The sequence below is a fragment of the Pocillopora verrucosa genome, chromosome 12 (assembly GCF_036669915.1).
Source record: "Pocillopora verrucosa isolate sample1 chromosome 12, ASM3666991v2, whole genome shotgun sequence".
In the NCBI taxonomy this organism is placed as follows: Eukaryota; Metazoa; Cnidaria; class Anthozoa; order Scleractinia; family Pocilloporidae; genus Pocillopora; species Pocillopora verrucosa.
In genome coordinates this window covers 11,244,502-11,262,327 of record NC_089323.1, presented here as the reverse complement: position 1 = coordinate 11,262,327, position 17,826 = coordinate 11,244,502, and the positions used below count along the sequence as shown (strand labels likewise).

General features: G+C 40.7%; 2 protein-coding genes and 1 long non-coding RNA gene across 3 annotated transcripts in view; 2 read left to right on the top strand and 1 right to left on the bottom strand.

The window, feature by feature from the left end:
- LOC136277177 (uncharacterized) overlaps positions 1–17,826 on the bottom strand; it is a 33,904-nt gene that overhangs the window by 6,171 nt on the left and 9,907 nt on the right. The gene's annotated exons all lie outside the window — the stretch shown is intronic.
- Positions 807–1,490, top strand: LOC136277344 (uncharacterized; the record flags this gene model as incomplete). The annotated part of the gene is made up of 1 exon (XM_066159360.1): positions 807–1,490. A coding segment is annotated over one exon (684 nt), but the record flags the coding sequence as incomplete, so codon positions are not given.
- Positions 7,511–9,741, top strand: LOC136277503 (uncharacterized). The gene is made up of 2 exons (XR_010715923.1): positions 7,511–8,393; positions 8,849–9,741. It is a non-coding gene; the product is annotated as an uncharacterized lncRNA (long non-coding RNA).

Genomic DNA, 17,826 nt, shown 5'->3' with positions numbered 1-17,826 from the left:
AGGACATTGTAATTCTTTTCGCGCATAAGTTCTCTGAGCTGAATTAAATGATTCCTCTCCTTTACTGATCTTAAGTTTAGATGTGCAATTTGGAGTTTTGACTTCAAGAATTTCGATGTATTAGGTTGTGTTGTTGCTTTTGTTTTTGCTGCTGTGGTATTTTCCTTCGAGGTGGCAATTTGAATATTTAATAAGTTGGAATAATTTGCCCCACTTGAGGTTATCTTCGGTCGTCTAAATTCCCTGGCAGCTGTATCACATATTCTTGTTATGGATCTTCCATCTCTCAAATGATTCCCGCCTCACTGTCCTCTTCTGGGCACCAGAAGGTTATAAAATGAGAGCGTTTGCCATGTTTTCTCTGGAATTGGACGAATCACTGACCCATAACTTCCTGCCAAACTTGAAGCTTTCCAACAATTTCTCAGCGAAAGTAATGTATTTTGCGAGTAAGGCCCGGGTCGCATTACAGTCAAAAACAAAATTGGCCCACGTGAAAATTTCTAAAAATTTGAAACCGCAAACATAAGTGCCAAAAAATTTGAGAACATTTTCAGGGTCACACTACAATTTAAGACTACATATCACTGATCAGATTTCAGATCAAAATACGGGAACTGCGCGGCAAATGTAATTTAGTAAACATGAATGCGAATCAGGCGTTTTGCATGGCTATTGCCGTTTTACTTCTTCAAAATATTAACATCCAACAGCAGCAAATGTTCGCCATTTTCATTCTGTATCAGAGATGGGCAAATGAACATTTTGAAATGCTGAACATTGCTCTTCTAAGAAGATGACAACGTTTCCGTCGAGTTCGTAATAGGCCCTACGCATGGACTATTCCTCAGCCAGCTGAATTGTGGTTCGATGTCCATTATAACAACCCGGCAGTTCCAGAGGAGTACTTTCAACAGCAACTAAGGGTGAACAGGAACACGTTCGAAACAATTCTCCATATCTTGGGCCAGAGATTAGAGAGGCGAAACACATGGTTCAGGGATTGTATACCTCCAGCAAAAGTTCTTGCTCTGGGACTATACCGCTTGGCCCACGGAAATTCTTATTCCACCATTGGCCCAGCATTTAATGTAGGAAAATCAACTGTTATCGAGGCCGTACAAGACGTTGTGAAAGGTCTCTATGAACTTTGTGATGAGTACATAAAATTCCCAGAGACCATCGCTGAAGTCAGTTCATCGATTGCAACGTTTGGAGATCTTACCAACCTACCAAATGTTGTTGGGGCTATTGACGGCTCGCATATTAGAATTAAAGCACCTAAAGACAGTGCACCGGATTATTTTAGTCGGTATCAACAGCACGACTTCATAATCCAAGCTATTGTTGATGGCAAGAAGGTTTTTATGGATTTTGCGTGTGGATATCCTGGAAGCATGCACGATGCTTGTGTATGGAGGCACAGCACTATCTTTCAAAGAGCAGAGCAGAAGAATGTCCTAACCCAGCCAACTTATAACACAACTTAATACGTAATACTCTAAACATATTCTGGCCCACCAACGCGAGCAAACTGTGGTAAACCAAGAGGCCGGCAAACCGTGGTAGAATTCAGTCTCGTTGCTATTTTAATTGACGCTTTCATGAACGACAACGAATAAGTGCAATATCAGCAGTGAAAAAAGAGGAGAAACTTACTGAATTGGCTCTGCTTTAAGGCGAATTGAAGAGTATTCCATTCAGCGACTACACTATGGTTTCGCGCCTGTCTTCACATTCGAGGACGTCATGCCCCCAGCAGATCGCTGTTCCATTTGCGGTTTGTATTTTTGGTGCTATTCTATCCTGCAGCTGATCCTTACACCATCTTTGTATTTGCTGATCTATTTGACATCCTTGTATTTTTGGTGGTGACGGCCGCCCATACCTTTAATAATAAATTTGAACTGAATTCCCCGAACGCATGTCTGCTTGAGTTGAGAGTCTGTTCATACAGCAATCCGCTCGAGCTCAGGTGGGAAAATCGCAAGTACCGGAAGTATGAATCTGGACACCACTGATCGGTTGTGTTTTCACAATCACTGAGATTTTAAATACGAGTTTGTTTACAGACCAATATTTCACCGTGAAATTTAACGCGGAATTTAAGCCGCCATCTCAGAAGATTCAAATTGCAAAAGCGCGCAGATTTAAAAATAGCGAGAGACGCAGCGCTTTTCATGACCATTATTGTATTGATTCCTGCTTTATTTGTGTGAAGGAAAATGAGAAAAGAAGTTTCTTTCAGAGGATGCGGTCGATGCCGACCAAATGTTGTATTAATCCTTTCAATCAAACAGCAAAAGTAAAAACAACAGGGAGTCAGTTCAAAACATTTATGTTTGTTTAGCGCGCGCCCTTTCTTTGTTAGTTTTTTTTTTTTTCAGTTAAGTGCGTGGACGCTTGTTGCGCGAGGATAATGAAACTTGAAAAAAAGCCGCTCAACACTATTAGTGCCGCCTGGACAAGTTTTATTTTTTCGAGAGTTACTCGCGCTCCTACAAATTATACTGGGTTAAATCATTGTCGTCATAAAGGGAGTCAGTTCAAACTAGTCTGAATTTCAGTCGTCCTCTTCCGGTTGCGTTCTTGCAAAAAGAGACGCGTGGAAAAAATAAGTGGGTGATATGCGAGGTTACGTTGGCTTCAGCTAATCTTCATTTAGGGTGCGTTCCTTCGAGATGATCCGGATCAGGATCAGTGATCCGAGGTCACTCAGATCACTGTGCATCAAAGGAGCGGGTGAATCCAAAAAAAACAAAGGCGGAAAAAAGTATAAAACTGTTCACGACAGCTCGAAAATGGGAGTTTGATATTATCACAAGCTGGTCTGAATTTCAGTCGTCTTTTTCTTGTTGCGTCAGTTCCGAAGAAAAGACGCGTGAACAAAAAAGCTGCTAATATGTATTGTTCTGCTTGCTTCGGTTTATCTTCATTTATTTTACCCTACTTTGTTTGAGACCAAAAGAAGATGGAAATCGGCACTGACGATAACACTAGCGTAGAGCGAAGAATCGAAACATGGTAAATAAAAGTTCGAACTTTGCATTCACTAAACAAGCGAACAAAAAAAAAAACAGCTAACGAGGCATGGGCATATTTGTCAATAGACATATTTTTATTACAAACGATACGCACCAAAGCTGGGGTTTTAAGGTAAACATTATAGAAACAATAAAGGTTAACAGCAAAACTAGAAAATCGAAATTATTTTTAAACTTTTAAAAACAGTCATGAAAGTACAATGTCAAGGAAATAATGTCTGCAGGAACCCACTCGAGTTGAATTGTTAACTAATTGTTATTTACTACACTGGGTGATCAAAACGAAGGTCAGCTACTGCGTACAGTGTACTAGTGTTCTGGTAAATCGGAACATTTTTCCTTTTTGGTGGAAGCGGCGGTGGAGGTGGCGAAACGTTTGGTGGTGGTAATGTATCGTCCGGCGAAGAAACAGGAGAAATGTGTTGTGATGTGTACGTGATTGTGTTCGCGGGGTCATGGGAAGGTGCGTGATAAAAACGAAATAAGTAGCGTACAAAGAACCATCCAAAAACCAAAATGACAAGAAAAGGAACAAAACTAAAAGCTGCGATGAACGTGGGTGAAGAACGGCCGGATTGTAACTTTGTAGATAAACTTGCATTTGACGGCAAAGAGGACAAAGGTGGCGGCAGCGAAGACTTAGATGATGGCGGTGTCACAGTGATATGTGTACCCCCGTGATATGTGTACCCCCGCACACATATCACTAGTGATATGTGTACCCCTGGTAGGGATACACAAAACACTGAAGCTTTGCACCCGGGCCTTTTAGAGCTTCAAAGAAAACATGGTGGCTACGAGGAACAAATTTTGTGGTTTTATATTTTAAAGTTTCCGATCCAAAATATAAACGGAAGAAGATCACAATGCAACTGAATAACAAGGTAAGAGGTGTTTTTATATTTCCAAAACCTTTAAAATAGTTACATGGATTTCAGTCGTTTCGCCAGCATTTAATTTAAGTACCAACGATTAGTTCGCTCGAGCCACTGCTCGAAACTAGCGTTTGTCCTGTCGTTTGCGACAACTTAAAAGTGTGTTTGCGCAATAAGTTGTTTTGGTGGATAAAGGTCTAGAACTTTACCGCGTTTGGAAACTATTTCGTGTTCACGTTCCGTAGTTCACATCAATCACTCACTATACATCAAAACCATTTGAATTCATTTTTAAACGGGGCTTCTATGTTGTTGATATTTTTTTTGGTTTGTTTTTGTTTTGAAATCTGTACGGCCCTGGACAACCAAGTCCTTATCATGGTAACCGAAGTCTTGGTTTTCCAGTATTTGCCAGTATGGACAGCCTGGATATTTTTCTGCACTGTTTTTGTTGTGTCTAATAAGTGCTCATAAAAACAACAGGCCAACTAATTTGAACTACATGCGAAAGATCAGGTAATTTTATTGATAAATCAACATGGTTGTATAGATTATGAAAATGATTGTTAACTGATAATATTAATCTACTAGTAAAGTGATATCCACTGCATGGTAAGCGATATCTACTTGCAATGTTTCAGTGTTCCTCAAATGTATATGTACTATCCAATAAATATTTCAGAGCAAACTTTTGTTCTACTTTATAAATGTCACATATTCTTGTAAAATAGCAGTAACACTACAAAAAAACTTAACATTGTTTCAAAGCCTAATAATGCTGATGAATTTGTGAACAAGCCACCTGTAAATCAATGGGCAAACTCTAAAACTGGGTTTGTTACAGAAGTGAAACCTATCAGACAATGCAAAAAAATATCAACAAACTCCAAGAAGGGAAGTACCCTCTGGAAAAAGGCATTTATGGATAGGCTTGTTAACAATGACTAACAAATGGTGATTTTTTTTCTTTTTCAAATTGTGATACTTTTTAATGATTTATTCCATGGTATTGATTTCATCTGTAAAACTCTTGTATTTTATGTAGTTGACAATTAGCACCATGGCTTCATTGAATTACCATTGCCAAAATCATTTACTTTTCCTTTTTCTTGTGCTAGTACTTTAGCCTGAGTTGTCATTGAAGTGTTTTGGCCTGACATTTTGTTGAGTGGTGAGACTTTTTCAGTTTTATGAGGTAGGGGGTTTAATAGTCTTCAGAGGGGTCATGCCAGAACAGTTGGTTTGAAAGTGGAGCCAACCAAATAAAAATGGTCAGTTTGGAGAGGAAGGGGTTTAACCCAAATAACTACTCTTAAGTGTCACACAATTATGGTAACAAGGGGTGGGGGCAGGGAAAAATTTTGATGAAAAGGGGAAGTCATCACATATTATAGTGACTATCTACCACCCCACCACATAAAAATTGACAGTCCCTAATATTTTCAATAACCATTTGCCTTAAAAAATAGATGTCTGTATCTAAGCAATTTGGCAGTTATTGCACTTCCATTGAAACCTTTTATACTTGAAAACTTTGTCAGGAATTTTTTGGCAAGCTTGATGGAACCACTTCTTGCAATTGGTGCATTCTGCCATCTGGTCTTTGGTTGGATTGTATGGGAGGCGGCAGTCACAGTACACTGGTATGGCAACAGTCTCTTCATAACCAATGCTTGATTTTTCCTCAAAGGGGAATATACCAATGTATCCATTTTTAAGGGAATCTAAGAGATGTGCCCTTATTGCCCGCCTGTTGAACTTAAGTGATGTGGGGTCCATATTATGGCAGAGTGCTGTGGCAAATGCAATCACAAAAACTCCACAGTCTGTCCCATTTGTTTGCTGGTCAACAGGAGGGACACAAATTTCAATAACATTGCTGTCTTGGTTGAAAAGAAGGGCACCAATCTGCTCTCTGGTGAATGGCGCAATTCCACTATAAAGACTGTCATAGAGTTTCACTTGGTTGTTGTGGCTGCATCCAATATTACTGACACAAACCCAGTGATTACCACCAGTGTGTAGCACTTGAATGAAGCTGTTCCGCATCACTGGAAACTGTTCTGCCTTCCCAATTGTTGGAGACAGCAGCCCCTCGATATAAGGAAATTGGCGATGCAACAGTTCTTGGGCCATTTGTATTTGAAGATCTGTAAGCATTGCATTTTTGCCAATTATGTCTACATCTTCTTGATTCAGTTTAAATGTAGGCCTTTGCATTTTAGCAATAGATGCTTCGTCCATCCTAGCCTGTTTCAAAAACTGAACTTCGTCTTCAGCTTCTTCGGCTCCTTGCATTTTTCTTTTCGGGGCTTTTTTCTTTTTCAAGAACTTTCCTTTACTTCTTTGTTCTATTTTTTGCAGGAATGCATCTGCCTCATGCTTTCCACCACTTTCTAGGAGATCCTCAGCCTGGTTGCGTGTAATTTGTAATTGCTGACAACATAGGGTAATTAGAGCCTCTGGTAAAAGTACCTCCATTAAGTACTTTTGACTGACCTTTGGGAAGTGCTTTGCTATTAGAGTTACCATGTGATATGTTTGATTTTCCTCAAAGTCCCCAAATGGCACATTGAACTTGAGATCTACCCTTTCGATCATCTCTTTATCCCTGTCTGATAATATTCTTCCATGGAAAATTTCATGTCGCCAGCTTTCCTTGGTGCCACTGAGTACTTCTGAAAGGTGATCTTTGATTACTTTGTCAAAGCAGGAAGCAATGTCCTTCTTTGAAATGTTCTGTATTTTTTTGTTTGGTTCAAAGGGCTGGTATTTTGCCGGTTGCTGAGCCCCTGGCAGATTAGGTGGTTTTGGCTGCCTGGAAGGTGCTTGCTGATTAAGTGATGTTTGCTGTTTGGAAGGTGCTGGCTGATTAAGTGATGTTTGTTGTTTGGAAGGTGCTGGCTGATTAAGTGATGTTTGCTGTTTGGAAGGTGCTGGCTGATCAAGTGATGTTTGCTGTTTGGAAGGTGCTAGCTGATTAAGTGATGTTTGCTGTTTGGAAGGTGCTGGCTGATTAAGTGATGTTGGCTGGCTGGAAGGTGCTAGCTGATTAGGTGATTTTTGCTGGTTTAAAGGTGCTGGCTGATGAGGTGATGTTTGCTGTTTGGAAGGTGCTAGCTGATTAAGTGATTTTTGCTGGTTTAAAGGTGCTGGCTGATGAGGTGATGTTTGCTGTTTGGAAGGTGCTGGCTGATTAGGTGATGTTGGCTGGCTGGAAGGTGCTAGCTGATTAGGTGATGTTGGCTGGCTGGAAGGTGCTAGCTGATTAGGTGATGTTGGCTGGCTGGAAGGTGCTAGCTGATTAGGTGATGTTGGCTGGCTGGAAGGTGCTAGCTGATTAGGTGATGTTGGCTGGCTGGAAGGTGCTAGCTGATTAGGTGATGTTGGCTGGCTGGAAGGTGTAGGTTGATTTGGTTGTGTTGGCTGGCTAGAAGGTGCTGGCTGGTGATGTTCTTTTGGCTGCTTGGAAGGTGCTTGAAGTTTGGGGCACTTCGACCGTGGCATTGGTGTTGGCTGATTGGGTGGTACTTTTGGTTGGGGAACCTTTGTCCGTGGAATTGGTGTTGGCCGGTGGTGTGGTGCTGGCTGTTGGTGTGGTGTAGGCTGCTTGGATGGTGCTTGTTGGGATGACATTAACTGCTGTATTGTGGCCGTTTTGGTTGGCGATAGCTGCTGGGATTGTTTTGGCTGCTGCAATGGTGTTGCAGGCTGCATAGATGGTACTGGCTGCTGCGATGGCGCCTGTTGTTGATGTTGGAGTGCTGTCGCTGAATGCTGAGAAGAACAGTGAGGATGCTGCAATGGTGGTTGTGCTGTCTGCTGAGCTGTGGATTGAACCCTGTACGCTTTGAGGTCTTTCATGTTCACTATCCTTCTTAGTTTCTCGCCACTTTTTCCACGTAACCTGCAGGTTCCCTTTTGTAAGTCAACCTCTTCTATGGTGTATGGGCCAGTCCACTGGTCTTCCATTTTGTGCCCCTTTTTTGTCTTTTGGAGCATATTGCGGCGTAGAACAGCATCACCCTTCTTCAATGTGCAGTCGAAGCCTCCTTTTCTTTTTAAGAACTGCTTCTTTTGCTTTTCTTGTGCAGCTTCTATGTTTCCCTGCACTCTTGGGAAAAGTGCATCTCTTGTGGCTGTCATTTGTTGCACATGCTCCTGGAGGACATCCTCTGAGTTTAATTCCCTTGCCAGTTTTTCAATTTCGCTGGGGTCGTTATCGACGTGCTTTACATACTTTTGGACTTCAAGAGGCAAACGTGGATGCCTACCATACATTAAATAGAATGGGCTGAACTTGGTGGTGTTTGATCTGTTGGTGTTAATTGCAAAAAGAGCACCATCCGTGTACTCGTCCCAATCCTGATCGTGGTCATCCGCAATCTTCCTAAGGGTACTAAACAAAAGTGACAAGTGCAGTAAATGGCTTGAACCCAGGGGTAACATGTGAAAGTGGAGGCTGATCGTCCGGGTGAGTGTGGTCCTGAGAAGGACTGTTGTCGTTGGTAGTGACTGACGTTTCGACAACCTGTGCGGAAGTCATCATCAGAGTCAAGTGAATGATTGTTGTCGGTAGAATGTTCTTATTCCAGTTCGTGGAAAATGATTGGCACCAACCATTTTATACGAACTGGAATAAGAACATTAGGTAGGTAGTAATTAGATGATGTATTACCTGCTCTTGTAATTCTGATAATATGTAATATTTAACATCTTTGCATTCGCTTCAGTCCGTAGTTTTAACACTGGAATCCCAAGCCATTACCGAATGGAAATAAACTTTGAAAGCACTAGCTTAGCTTAATGATATTTTAGGTAGCATGTCATGCCCTCTTTCATCTCACTGATAGGAGTTAAGAGTTATTTTTAGACAGAAAATGATTGCAACGCTCACTTCTTTATTGACTGGTTTGATCTCTCATCTAGGCCATTAGACTCCGGATGATATGCTGACGCGATCCTCTGGTGGACACCAAATGTTGTCATGAAGCGCTCGCACACCTGCAACAGAGACAATGAAGCAACGTCATGCAAGCCCCTACACAGATGTCTGTCAAAGGTTTCCGTTGTATAAAACGCTGACCTACCTGGTTAACGAATTCTCTACCCTGGTCTGAAATGATGTGAGCAGGGGCTCCATGGCGACAATATGCTTTGTAAAGGCCCTTTGCTACGCTTACGGCACTCTTGTCTGGCAGAGGAATTGCCTCTACATACTTGCTAAAGTAATCCGTCATTGTCAGAAGATAGCGGTTTCCTTGGGCAGAAACTTTGCCGGCATCTATTAAATCAATACCGACTAGGTACCAAACTTTAGAAACCACCTTCACGGGATGCAGCACGTCGTAACTTTTGCTTTCACTGGTATTACGTTGACACCGGTCACAATTTCGAATCTGTTTGTGTAAGAGAAGGCCACACTTAGAGAAGCATTGAGAGAACATAGAGAAGCCTATGATTCTTTTATTACAACATCTATTGGAAGTAAAGAAAATTCATTGTTTTATAAATATTTTACCATTATTGTTGTTAAATGCCTTTTATTATATGGCTGTGTCTCACAAGTACTGGGAACTACAGAATTCACAAATTTGACTGACTATTTCACATGGCTGATCTCGCTGAAAGAATCATGCTCTTTACTTGAGCCCGCTTTTTGCAAAACCGCGACTTTTCAGGCCTCTTTTTTTTAAATAATTGCCACTGAAACGCTAGTGTTAAGATGCATGAATTGTGACAGACCGTGATGGTATCAAATGTTATTCAACACCAATGCCTCTACGTCTATACATTTTATTAAACTTACCAATTCAACAGTATCCTTGTAGTAAGAGGGCCAGTAGTAGCGCTCCTTAATTTTTTGTATGGTGTTGTCCCGCCCAGCGTGGCCCGCAAAAGGTGAAGAGTGACACTCGTCGAAAACTCTTGTCTTTTCCTCCTCTTGAATGACCATGCGGTTAAAGGTTAATCCATCGTTACCACGGTCGACGTAGAAAAGCGAGCCTGATTGTACATCAAACGTGAACTGTTTCGAAAGTCTCCGTAACACTCCTTTTTCACGCTTGCTTGCGCCCTCTGGATACTCTTTATCTCCCAAATAATGAACCAGATTTGAATATTTTGTGGCATCCATCTTAATAATTCTCGTAAGATGCGAATTTCCCGCGAAAGAAAGGTCATAAGTATACAAGGTCCAACTTCCTAATTTGGGCATTGTTTAATAGAGGAATTTCCGGTGGGTAGAAGCGTTGCGTGAGAACAGTTAAATCAACGTAGCATCTACGCCTAATGGAATAATTTGTTGTATTTAAGAAAGGGTTCCTGGTTCTATAAATATGCGCCCATGGGTGCGGAATTGAAATATTGATTAGAAATTGTTTTTGGTAAAGTGTCTAGCCAAACAAAAGCGCTTACAGGCCAGGGATACCAATTTTACTGCGATCAACGTTCACTGATATGTGTATCCCAACATATCACAAACGTTTGCTTCCCACTGTGCCTATGAGTGCGATTTTGAAATATTTTATTGATTAGAAATTGCACTGGGCTAGAGAGGCCAGGATACACACATCACTACTGAATCACCGTCCAGTGATATATATCAATAAACATCAGGGGATACACGTATCACAGAAAAGCGATCGCAGTGATTTTAGATCACACTTCTGTTAATTTTGACTCAATAATACACTTACAAGCCATACTTAGCCAGTATTTTGCTGGACAGATAAAAACGCTTGCTTTAGTAAGGGGATACAAATACTAACTACGATTGCCGTGATATGTGTATCCAAAGTGTATCCACAAGATATAATGGGGATACACATATCACTGAACGGTGATCGCAGTGATATGTCTATCCCCCGAGTAACTCGCTGTCGTCTGTCAATTTGGAATCAATAATACACTTACTAGCCATATATAAGCTTAGGTAGTAATTTGCTGGACAGACAAAAGCGCTTGCTTTACCAAGGGATACACATATTGACAGCGATTGCCGCGATATGCGTATCCACATTGTATCCCCAAGATGTATTGGGGATACACATATCACTGAACGGCGATCGCAGTGATATGTGTATCCCCTGACTAACTCGCTGTCGTCTGTCAATTTGGAATCAATAATACACTTACTAGCCATATATAAGCTTAGCTAGTAATTTGCTGGACAGACAAAAGCGCTTGCTTTACCAAGGGATACACATATTGACTGCGATTGCCGCGATATGCGTATCCACATTGTATCCCCAAGATGTATTGGGGATACACATATCACTGAACGGCGATCGCAGTGATATGTGTATCCCCTGACTCGCTGTCGTCTGTCAATTTGGAATCAATGATACACTTACTAGCCATATATAAGTTAGCTAGTAATTTGCTAGAAAGACAACAGCGCTTGCTTTACCAAGGGATACACATATCACTTACTACGATTTCCGCGATATGCGTAACCCCGAGATATGTTGAGGATACACATATCACTGAACGAGAGATCTCAGTGATATACGTATCCCCTGGCTAGTACGATGTCGTCTGTGTACTTTTTAAATTTGTCAATGACACATATGATTGGGAATCAATAAAAATTGCTGTCAGTTGGTGAAATATTTCATGCACTTACGTACTAGCCAGTAAAGGAGCTAGTAGCAAGTAATTTCAGTGCTAGACAGGCGACAAAGCCGATACGATTGTAGTCACCAGTGATATGTGAATCCCTAAGATATATTTTTGTTTAAATGACAATTTCGATTCCTTTATATTTCCAATAGATTGTTTGATGTTTGCTACTGGCCCATAAGAACTGTCGGACTCGCGAGTCGTGTCTTTACAGTTCTGATTGTGGAAGATGGTTCAGTGAACGATTTGCGTCCATTAACACAAGTTAGCCATAATTATTTATTTTTTGGAGGGGAGGGGGGTGGGGGATACACATATCACTGGCCGCCATCTTGGAGGGGGTACACATATCACTAGTGATATGTGTGCGGGGGTACACATATCACGGGGGTACACATATCACTGTGACAGCGGCAACGTAAAAGAAGAAGAAGATGGCGGCGGCAAACATAAACTTGGCTGGGCTGGCAAAGATGAGCAGTTAATAAAGTTCGGCCATTCTTGGTAGTGTTCTTTGAACAGCGAATGGCAGGCAGCGTGTACAGAAAGGCAGACATTGCGACAAGGCAATAAAACAAAATCATGACGTGGTGAACAAAACGGGAATAACATGGCACAAAATAAAATCTTGGACAGTGGCGAGCAGTGTGAAGCGAAAAGCGGTGTAAAATCAAAAATAACAGTGTTCCTGTTGACTTCTTTGATGTGATGGAGGTCTTTCGCCTCCGACGACGTGAAATTGTAAAAACTACACACCTCTTTAACTTTTTCAGGCATTGCTGTGCAGGTTGTTGCCCCAACAAAGGGGCAGCAAACCAAAGAAAAAAGAAAAATTACCATTGGCGGTATAACAATAGCTGGCACCATTTTTTTTTTTTTCGCTTTTTTCTTCTCTTTTTTTGTCTTCTCTTCTTCTCTTCTTCTCTCCTCTTCTCTTTTCTTTTCTTTTTTTTTTGTCCTCTTTCCCTTCTTTTCTCTTCCTTTTCTTCTTTCCTTTGATTTCTTCCTTGACTCACTGGAGGAGATAATAGAATTGGAGTGTCATAGAGAAGAAGAGAAATAGAGAAAAAAAAAGACCAGGAAGTGCGCGCTTCTGATTACAGCCTTTTATATTAAATATAAAGATGCGCTGGACTGAACCATTTCAAATTCCTCTTCAATTCATAAAAAAAATATATTTTAAACCCATGAAATGTACGCGAGTAATCCAAAAAAACGTATTTTTTCAAAGCAATTTTTACGACCGCTCAGTGTTATAAGCTTATTAGAATGTGTAAACCGCAGAGTGTTTATGATGTTTTTCGCGGACCGTCCCCGCTTCCGCGGACTCGCATTACAAATTGCTTTCCTTCTTCGCTTTAAACATTTGACGGAAGTATTCGATCTTTTGGCCAGGGCTTTTTAAGCCATCAACTTGGCAAAGTCACGCAAATTTATACCATACTGGGGGCGAATTCAGTCGCAAAAGAACTCTTAGCAGAAATGAGGCATTGTGTGACTGCTGGATATCGAGCGAAAATTTTTTCCCAGGAAGTGACTGGAAGAAAGAATACCAAGCACTGATTGGTAATTCGTTCAATTACTGGTTTTCAGTGTCACGCCATTCAAAATAGATCAAAATAAAAAATAAAAACCGTTCAATCGATTTAGTCTAGAATCTGGAAATAGAAAGAAGCTAGATATGTAAAGACTCTCGCCAAGATTCAGGTCACAGCAATTTTTCTTACGGAAGATATGAGGAAAAACGTTTTTCCCAAATTTATAGAGATTTGTATGGAGCCGCCATGCTGGTGCCCACCTAGATGGGCACCAACATGGCGGCCGGAAACCAGCAGAAACATCTGTCACTGAGTTTTGCTACAAAAGCGTGAATTTATCTCTCTAAGAACTCATAAACGTAACAATAATACTTTATTCTAATACAAGAACTGTTCAGATAGCTGAATTTCCCTAAATAAGTCACCTTTTAAACCAACATAACAGCTCTCTCGCTCGTCATGTAAAGGCCACGTCACGCAAAAGCTTAGAAATTCAAGAGTAGTCTATCAATAAACCAAGAACCCATTTGGAGTGAAAATTTGTCTGATTATTAGTTTTTAGCTGCTCTAATACATCATGAAAGTAAAATCTCAGGAGGATCAATAGTTCTGAAGTCTGAAATTTAGTGACGTCACGTGAAAACCAGCAATTGACCCCAAATTTGGAGAGAAGTTATTTTAATATTTAAACAACAGAACCGTGTTTGCGATTTTTTTTATTCTCAAAACTTTTTCTTTGGGAAGCATTTTAATGCCCAACCCCTCAGCATTTTTTAGACCCTTTTCGAAAATGTTCTGTAACTTTTCAATGGAGTCGAATAGAACAAAACGCTTACACGGTTTTTAAGCACTTTTGGTCCGGAAACCCGAGAACAAATCAAATTGAAGAAATACAAAATTTGCTTTGAGTTGTAGCGTTCAAAAGCCAAATCAGACGCACACATTTAAACATCAAGACCCTTCGTATAATCCGAAGGGAAGGTTCTTAAACTTTAAGTTAAAGGTAGAGAAGACGAAAACTGACACCCTTTAAAGACCCAAAATGACACCCTATTTAAGGGGAAGAAAAGCATTTAGCGACGACCCAAATTACGGCTAACCACGCACAACAAACGGGATCAACTTTAAACCTTTTCTACCCGTCCGCATCTTCTGTTGAATTTGTTGTGATATATGTATTGATGCTCCTTCACGTACTTTGCCTCAAAACGTAAGAGCGAACACGTGGTAGCTCGTACGTATTGAGGTAGAGTAAAAATAGTTTCTTTTATCCATTCAAATTAGCGTCAAAATCGCAAAGCATCGTTGCCCGATAGTTCCTCGTGTTGAGGTTCAAATACAACGAACAGAATCATTGACCTACTCTTCTCTCCACTTTTTCTAAGGCTGTGGTTTGCTGCATGTACGATTTCTTATTTCAAGAGGTATTAAAATGCGAAGGCGAGGCCCGCAACAAGAAGTAATTTGCAATAAATGTCTTAAACCACCCGACACGACTTCGTTCAATTGCTAAAAAGCGTCATTCCGTGAATTTGAGCTCGATTAGATTGCATTTAGTTTGAAAGTTCATGTTAATTTTGGGACTTCTACACATTAACATTAATTAAACATATACTACGTGCACTTACTCACCGGTCTAAATGCTTTGAACTGCAATCTGTCGTCTTCTTGTTGTCAGCAAACCGTCGGCAGTGCTCACTAGATGCGACTAAATACTGACTTTTACAACCCTCGTGCTTTTCTCACTTGATTCCCCGCCTCCCCCAACTGGGCCCCTAAAACAGCCTCTTTGTTTAAGAGATGATATTCTGAAGCCAAAAATGTGTCTCGGAAGTCAGAAATTCTCACACAAAGACTGAAAGCCTCGTCTTAAAATAGATTATTTTCTCTTCGCGTGGAAATGTGATGGTAGGTGAAGTTCTAACTTTTATCGCTTTATAATTTTCAAAACTATCACAGCCACTAATAAAAAAAAGACAAAGGTAAAACTTTTACAGAAATTCTGTTCAATTAATGCTGCAAAATGATGTTTCCAATCGCGAGCGGGAGGCATGACTTTGATTATGTTTAAAATACTCCAGTTGATGTTCTGAAATGTTGTCGGCAAATCTGTATCATTTCATGTTTTAAATAAATTTACAGATTGCGTGCCTTATCCAAGCAGAAAGTACTCGTACCGTTGCGTCATGATCGTTGAATTGATTACCCTTATCTTTCTGTGGATCAGTGTTGCTTTCCTAAACCTGACAAACCACACTCCTACCCTTAATTTCAGTAACTTCGACACCTTTTGACGAAAAAAGTATCAGTTCCTGTTTGCCGTAAAGTAATGGTGGCAGGATCGTGTAGACACGCCTTTCGTTGCGAAATCGATTGATTTTTAGAGCGTGTCAGTGAATTGACATTAGTTCAAATCTTCATTCCACTCTCTTTTTGTTTTTGCTCCCGAGTTTTCCAATGAGGATTTTCTTCTCGCGCGCGGATAATCAATCCATGTAAGCGAACACGTGCTCAAAAGCAAAGGTCTATACCACACCGTCCATGGGCCACATTTCGTGTCAAAAATCTATTGTTTTTTTTAAAACAAAGAGGCTTGTTCAAACTTCAGTGGAACAGTTACCAGTAGCAACGCCCTCCCGGGTAGTCACCCTAGAATTTTGAGAAGTCCAGGGGGTATTTTTGAGTTATGAAAAGGAATTCCCAGTTCCAAATCTCAAGTGAGACTTTCACTGGGTGAAATCTTCTGTTTTGAGTCAGCGCCCCACCGGGAAGAATATACCTCCGGAGTTTTGTGTGTTCGTTTTTCACTTCCATGCGAGGAAACTGATACAACCGTTTGCAGCGAATACAGTCATTTTCTGTTGATCTGATTTGCTGGCCAATTTGCAACGGAAGTTCATTGAATCGATCATTCATGATATTTTTAGCCTGTGAATAGGCTTTTCTGTCCGGGGAGCCTGCTCTTAGGCTATGATGTTTTACACACTTGTGTCACAGTCACTCTGACTCTGCTTCTTCGACAAGCACGCCATGATGTTCTTTGGTTCTCTTTTCCTTATGTCTTATTTTTATTGTTGTATTCTTTTTGTTTAAGTACTATAGGGAAAGGGAGGAAAGGGAAGGGGCTGGGAAGGGGCTGAGGAGGAGCCAGGGGATGGGAATAACAATTTTGTAGTCCCGGCAGGGGTACCCGAATGGGTGACCACGCCGAGGCTACTTTCACTGCATTATTATTTTAAGGTTACACAAAACCTTCGCGCGTGTCCTTCAAAACAAATTCGTACGCGTGCTGTTTCGCAGTAAACTACCACAAACTATATATCAATAGAAAGGTTATGAACTGTAGGTTTCGAAAAAAATATCCACTACATGCGAAGAGCCTTCTTTAAAAAGTTAGAAGCCGGTAAACAGAATACGACCGAGTGTCATTCCGCCAAATTAATCGGGTATCAAACGCCATCGCTTTTTCAAAGCAACTGCACAGTATCAATCAGCAAGGATCAATCTCAAAAAGAGTGTCAGGATTTCCCTGATTTCCCATTGGTTATCTTTTTATAGACACGCAAAGTTTTAGTAGCGAATAATTTGCCGACCCAGTTGCGTTTGCGGCCGTAAAATAAAAAATATCTAAATTAAAGCTAATCCCCGACACCCATTTGTTCCTCAATACTTAATAAATGTTCTGGCTAAATTTCAGTAGAATCCGTCGATTCTACATACCCTATTAATTCATTTAAAGACAAGGTGTTCTTGTGTAAAACGATTGCGAGTTTTCGCCATTCGAAGATTTGTAAACCTGTCACGCCTTCACCTGAGATGTATGTCAACAACAACAAAAAAACCGCCCGCCCGCTCTCTTTTTTATAGAAATCCGGACGAGAAACATGTGTTTTTTTTTACCTGGCTTTATTTACACTGGCTGGTATTAAAAATCAATTCTTTATTGTCGCAAAAGCTTTCCCCGCGCCGCTTTTTCCGAAGTGTCAACTCACACTGTGAGTAACTTCGGAGTGAGCGGTATTCACGCATGAGACGTGAAAAACCAAAATCGCAGGCTAGTCATTCAGGAAATTCCCATATCTTTCTGTTAAGGTGTTTTTTCCGCTGTCGTGAAATTAAGTACAAAACTTTGTAGGCTTGTTGTATTAGAATCCAGTATTTGAATGCACTAGGGCTATAGTCCAGAGTCAACTTGATGATTGGTGTTAAGTTCTATTCACTGGCCGCCGGCCTTAGATAGCTCTTGAAACATACCAGACACAACGCGAATAGTGAGGTCGCAGATTGCCGAATCACAGCAATATGGATGCAGGTAGATACATTCTCCATATCATAAGTAGTTATAGTTCACATCTTAATCTCTGCTTATTGTATCCTTGAGCATTTTGGTAACGAAAGTTAGTAATAGAATTTCTTATGGCCGATGCGCAGTCAAAGGTTAGAAAATGACCAAGATTTCGGCAAGGAATGTTTACTTTGTACACGTGCTACTCGTAGCCATCGAAAAATATAACTTCCGGTCTCTGTTTTTACTATTTGAGGTAATTTCCTTCGAAGAATTAATTATTACAAACGTTTCTTTTCGTTTCAGCTTATTACCTTCTTTTAGCAGCTTTGTTTGTGGCTGGTTTTGTTTTGGCAGTTGCCTTTTCATTGCATTTTGTTTTGCCCGGCCAGATTCGCCCTGTTGAGAGGGAAAGGGATTGTTGGCAAGAGAGGGCCGAGCAGCTACAGCAGATGCTCGAC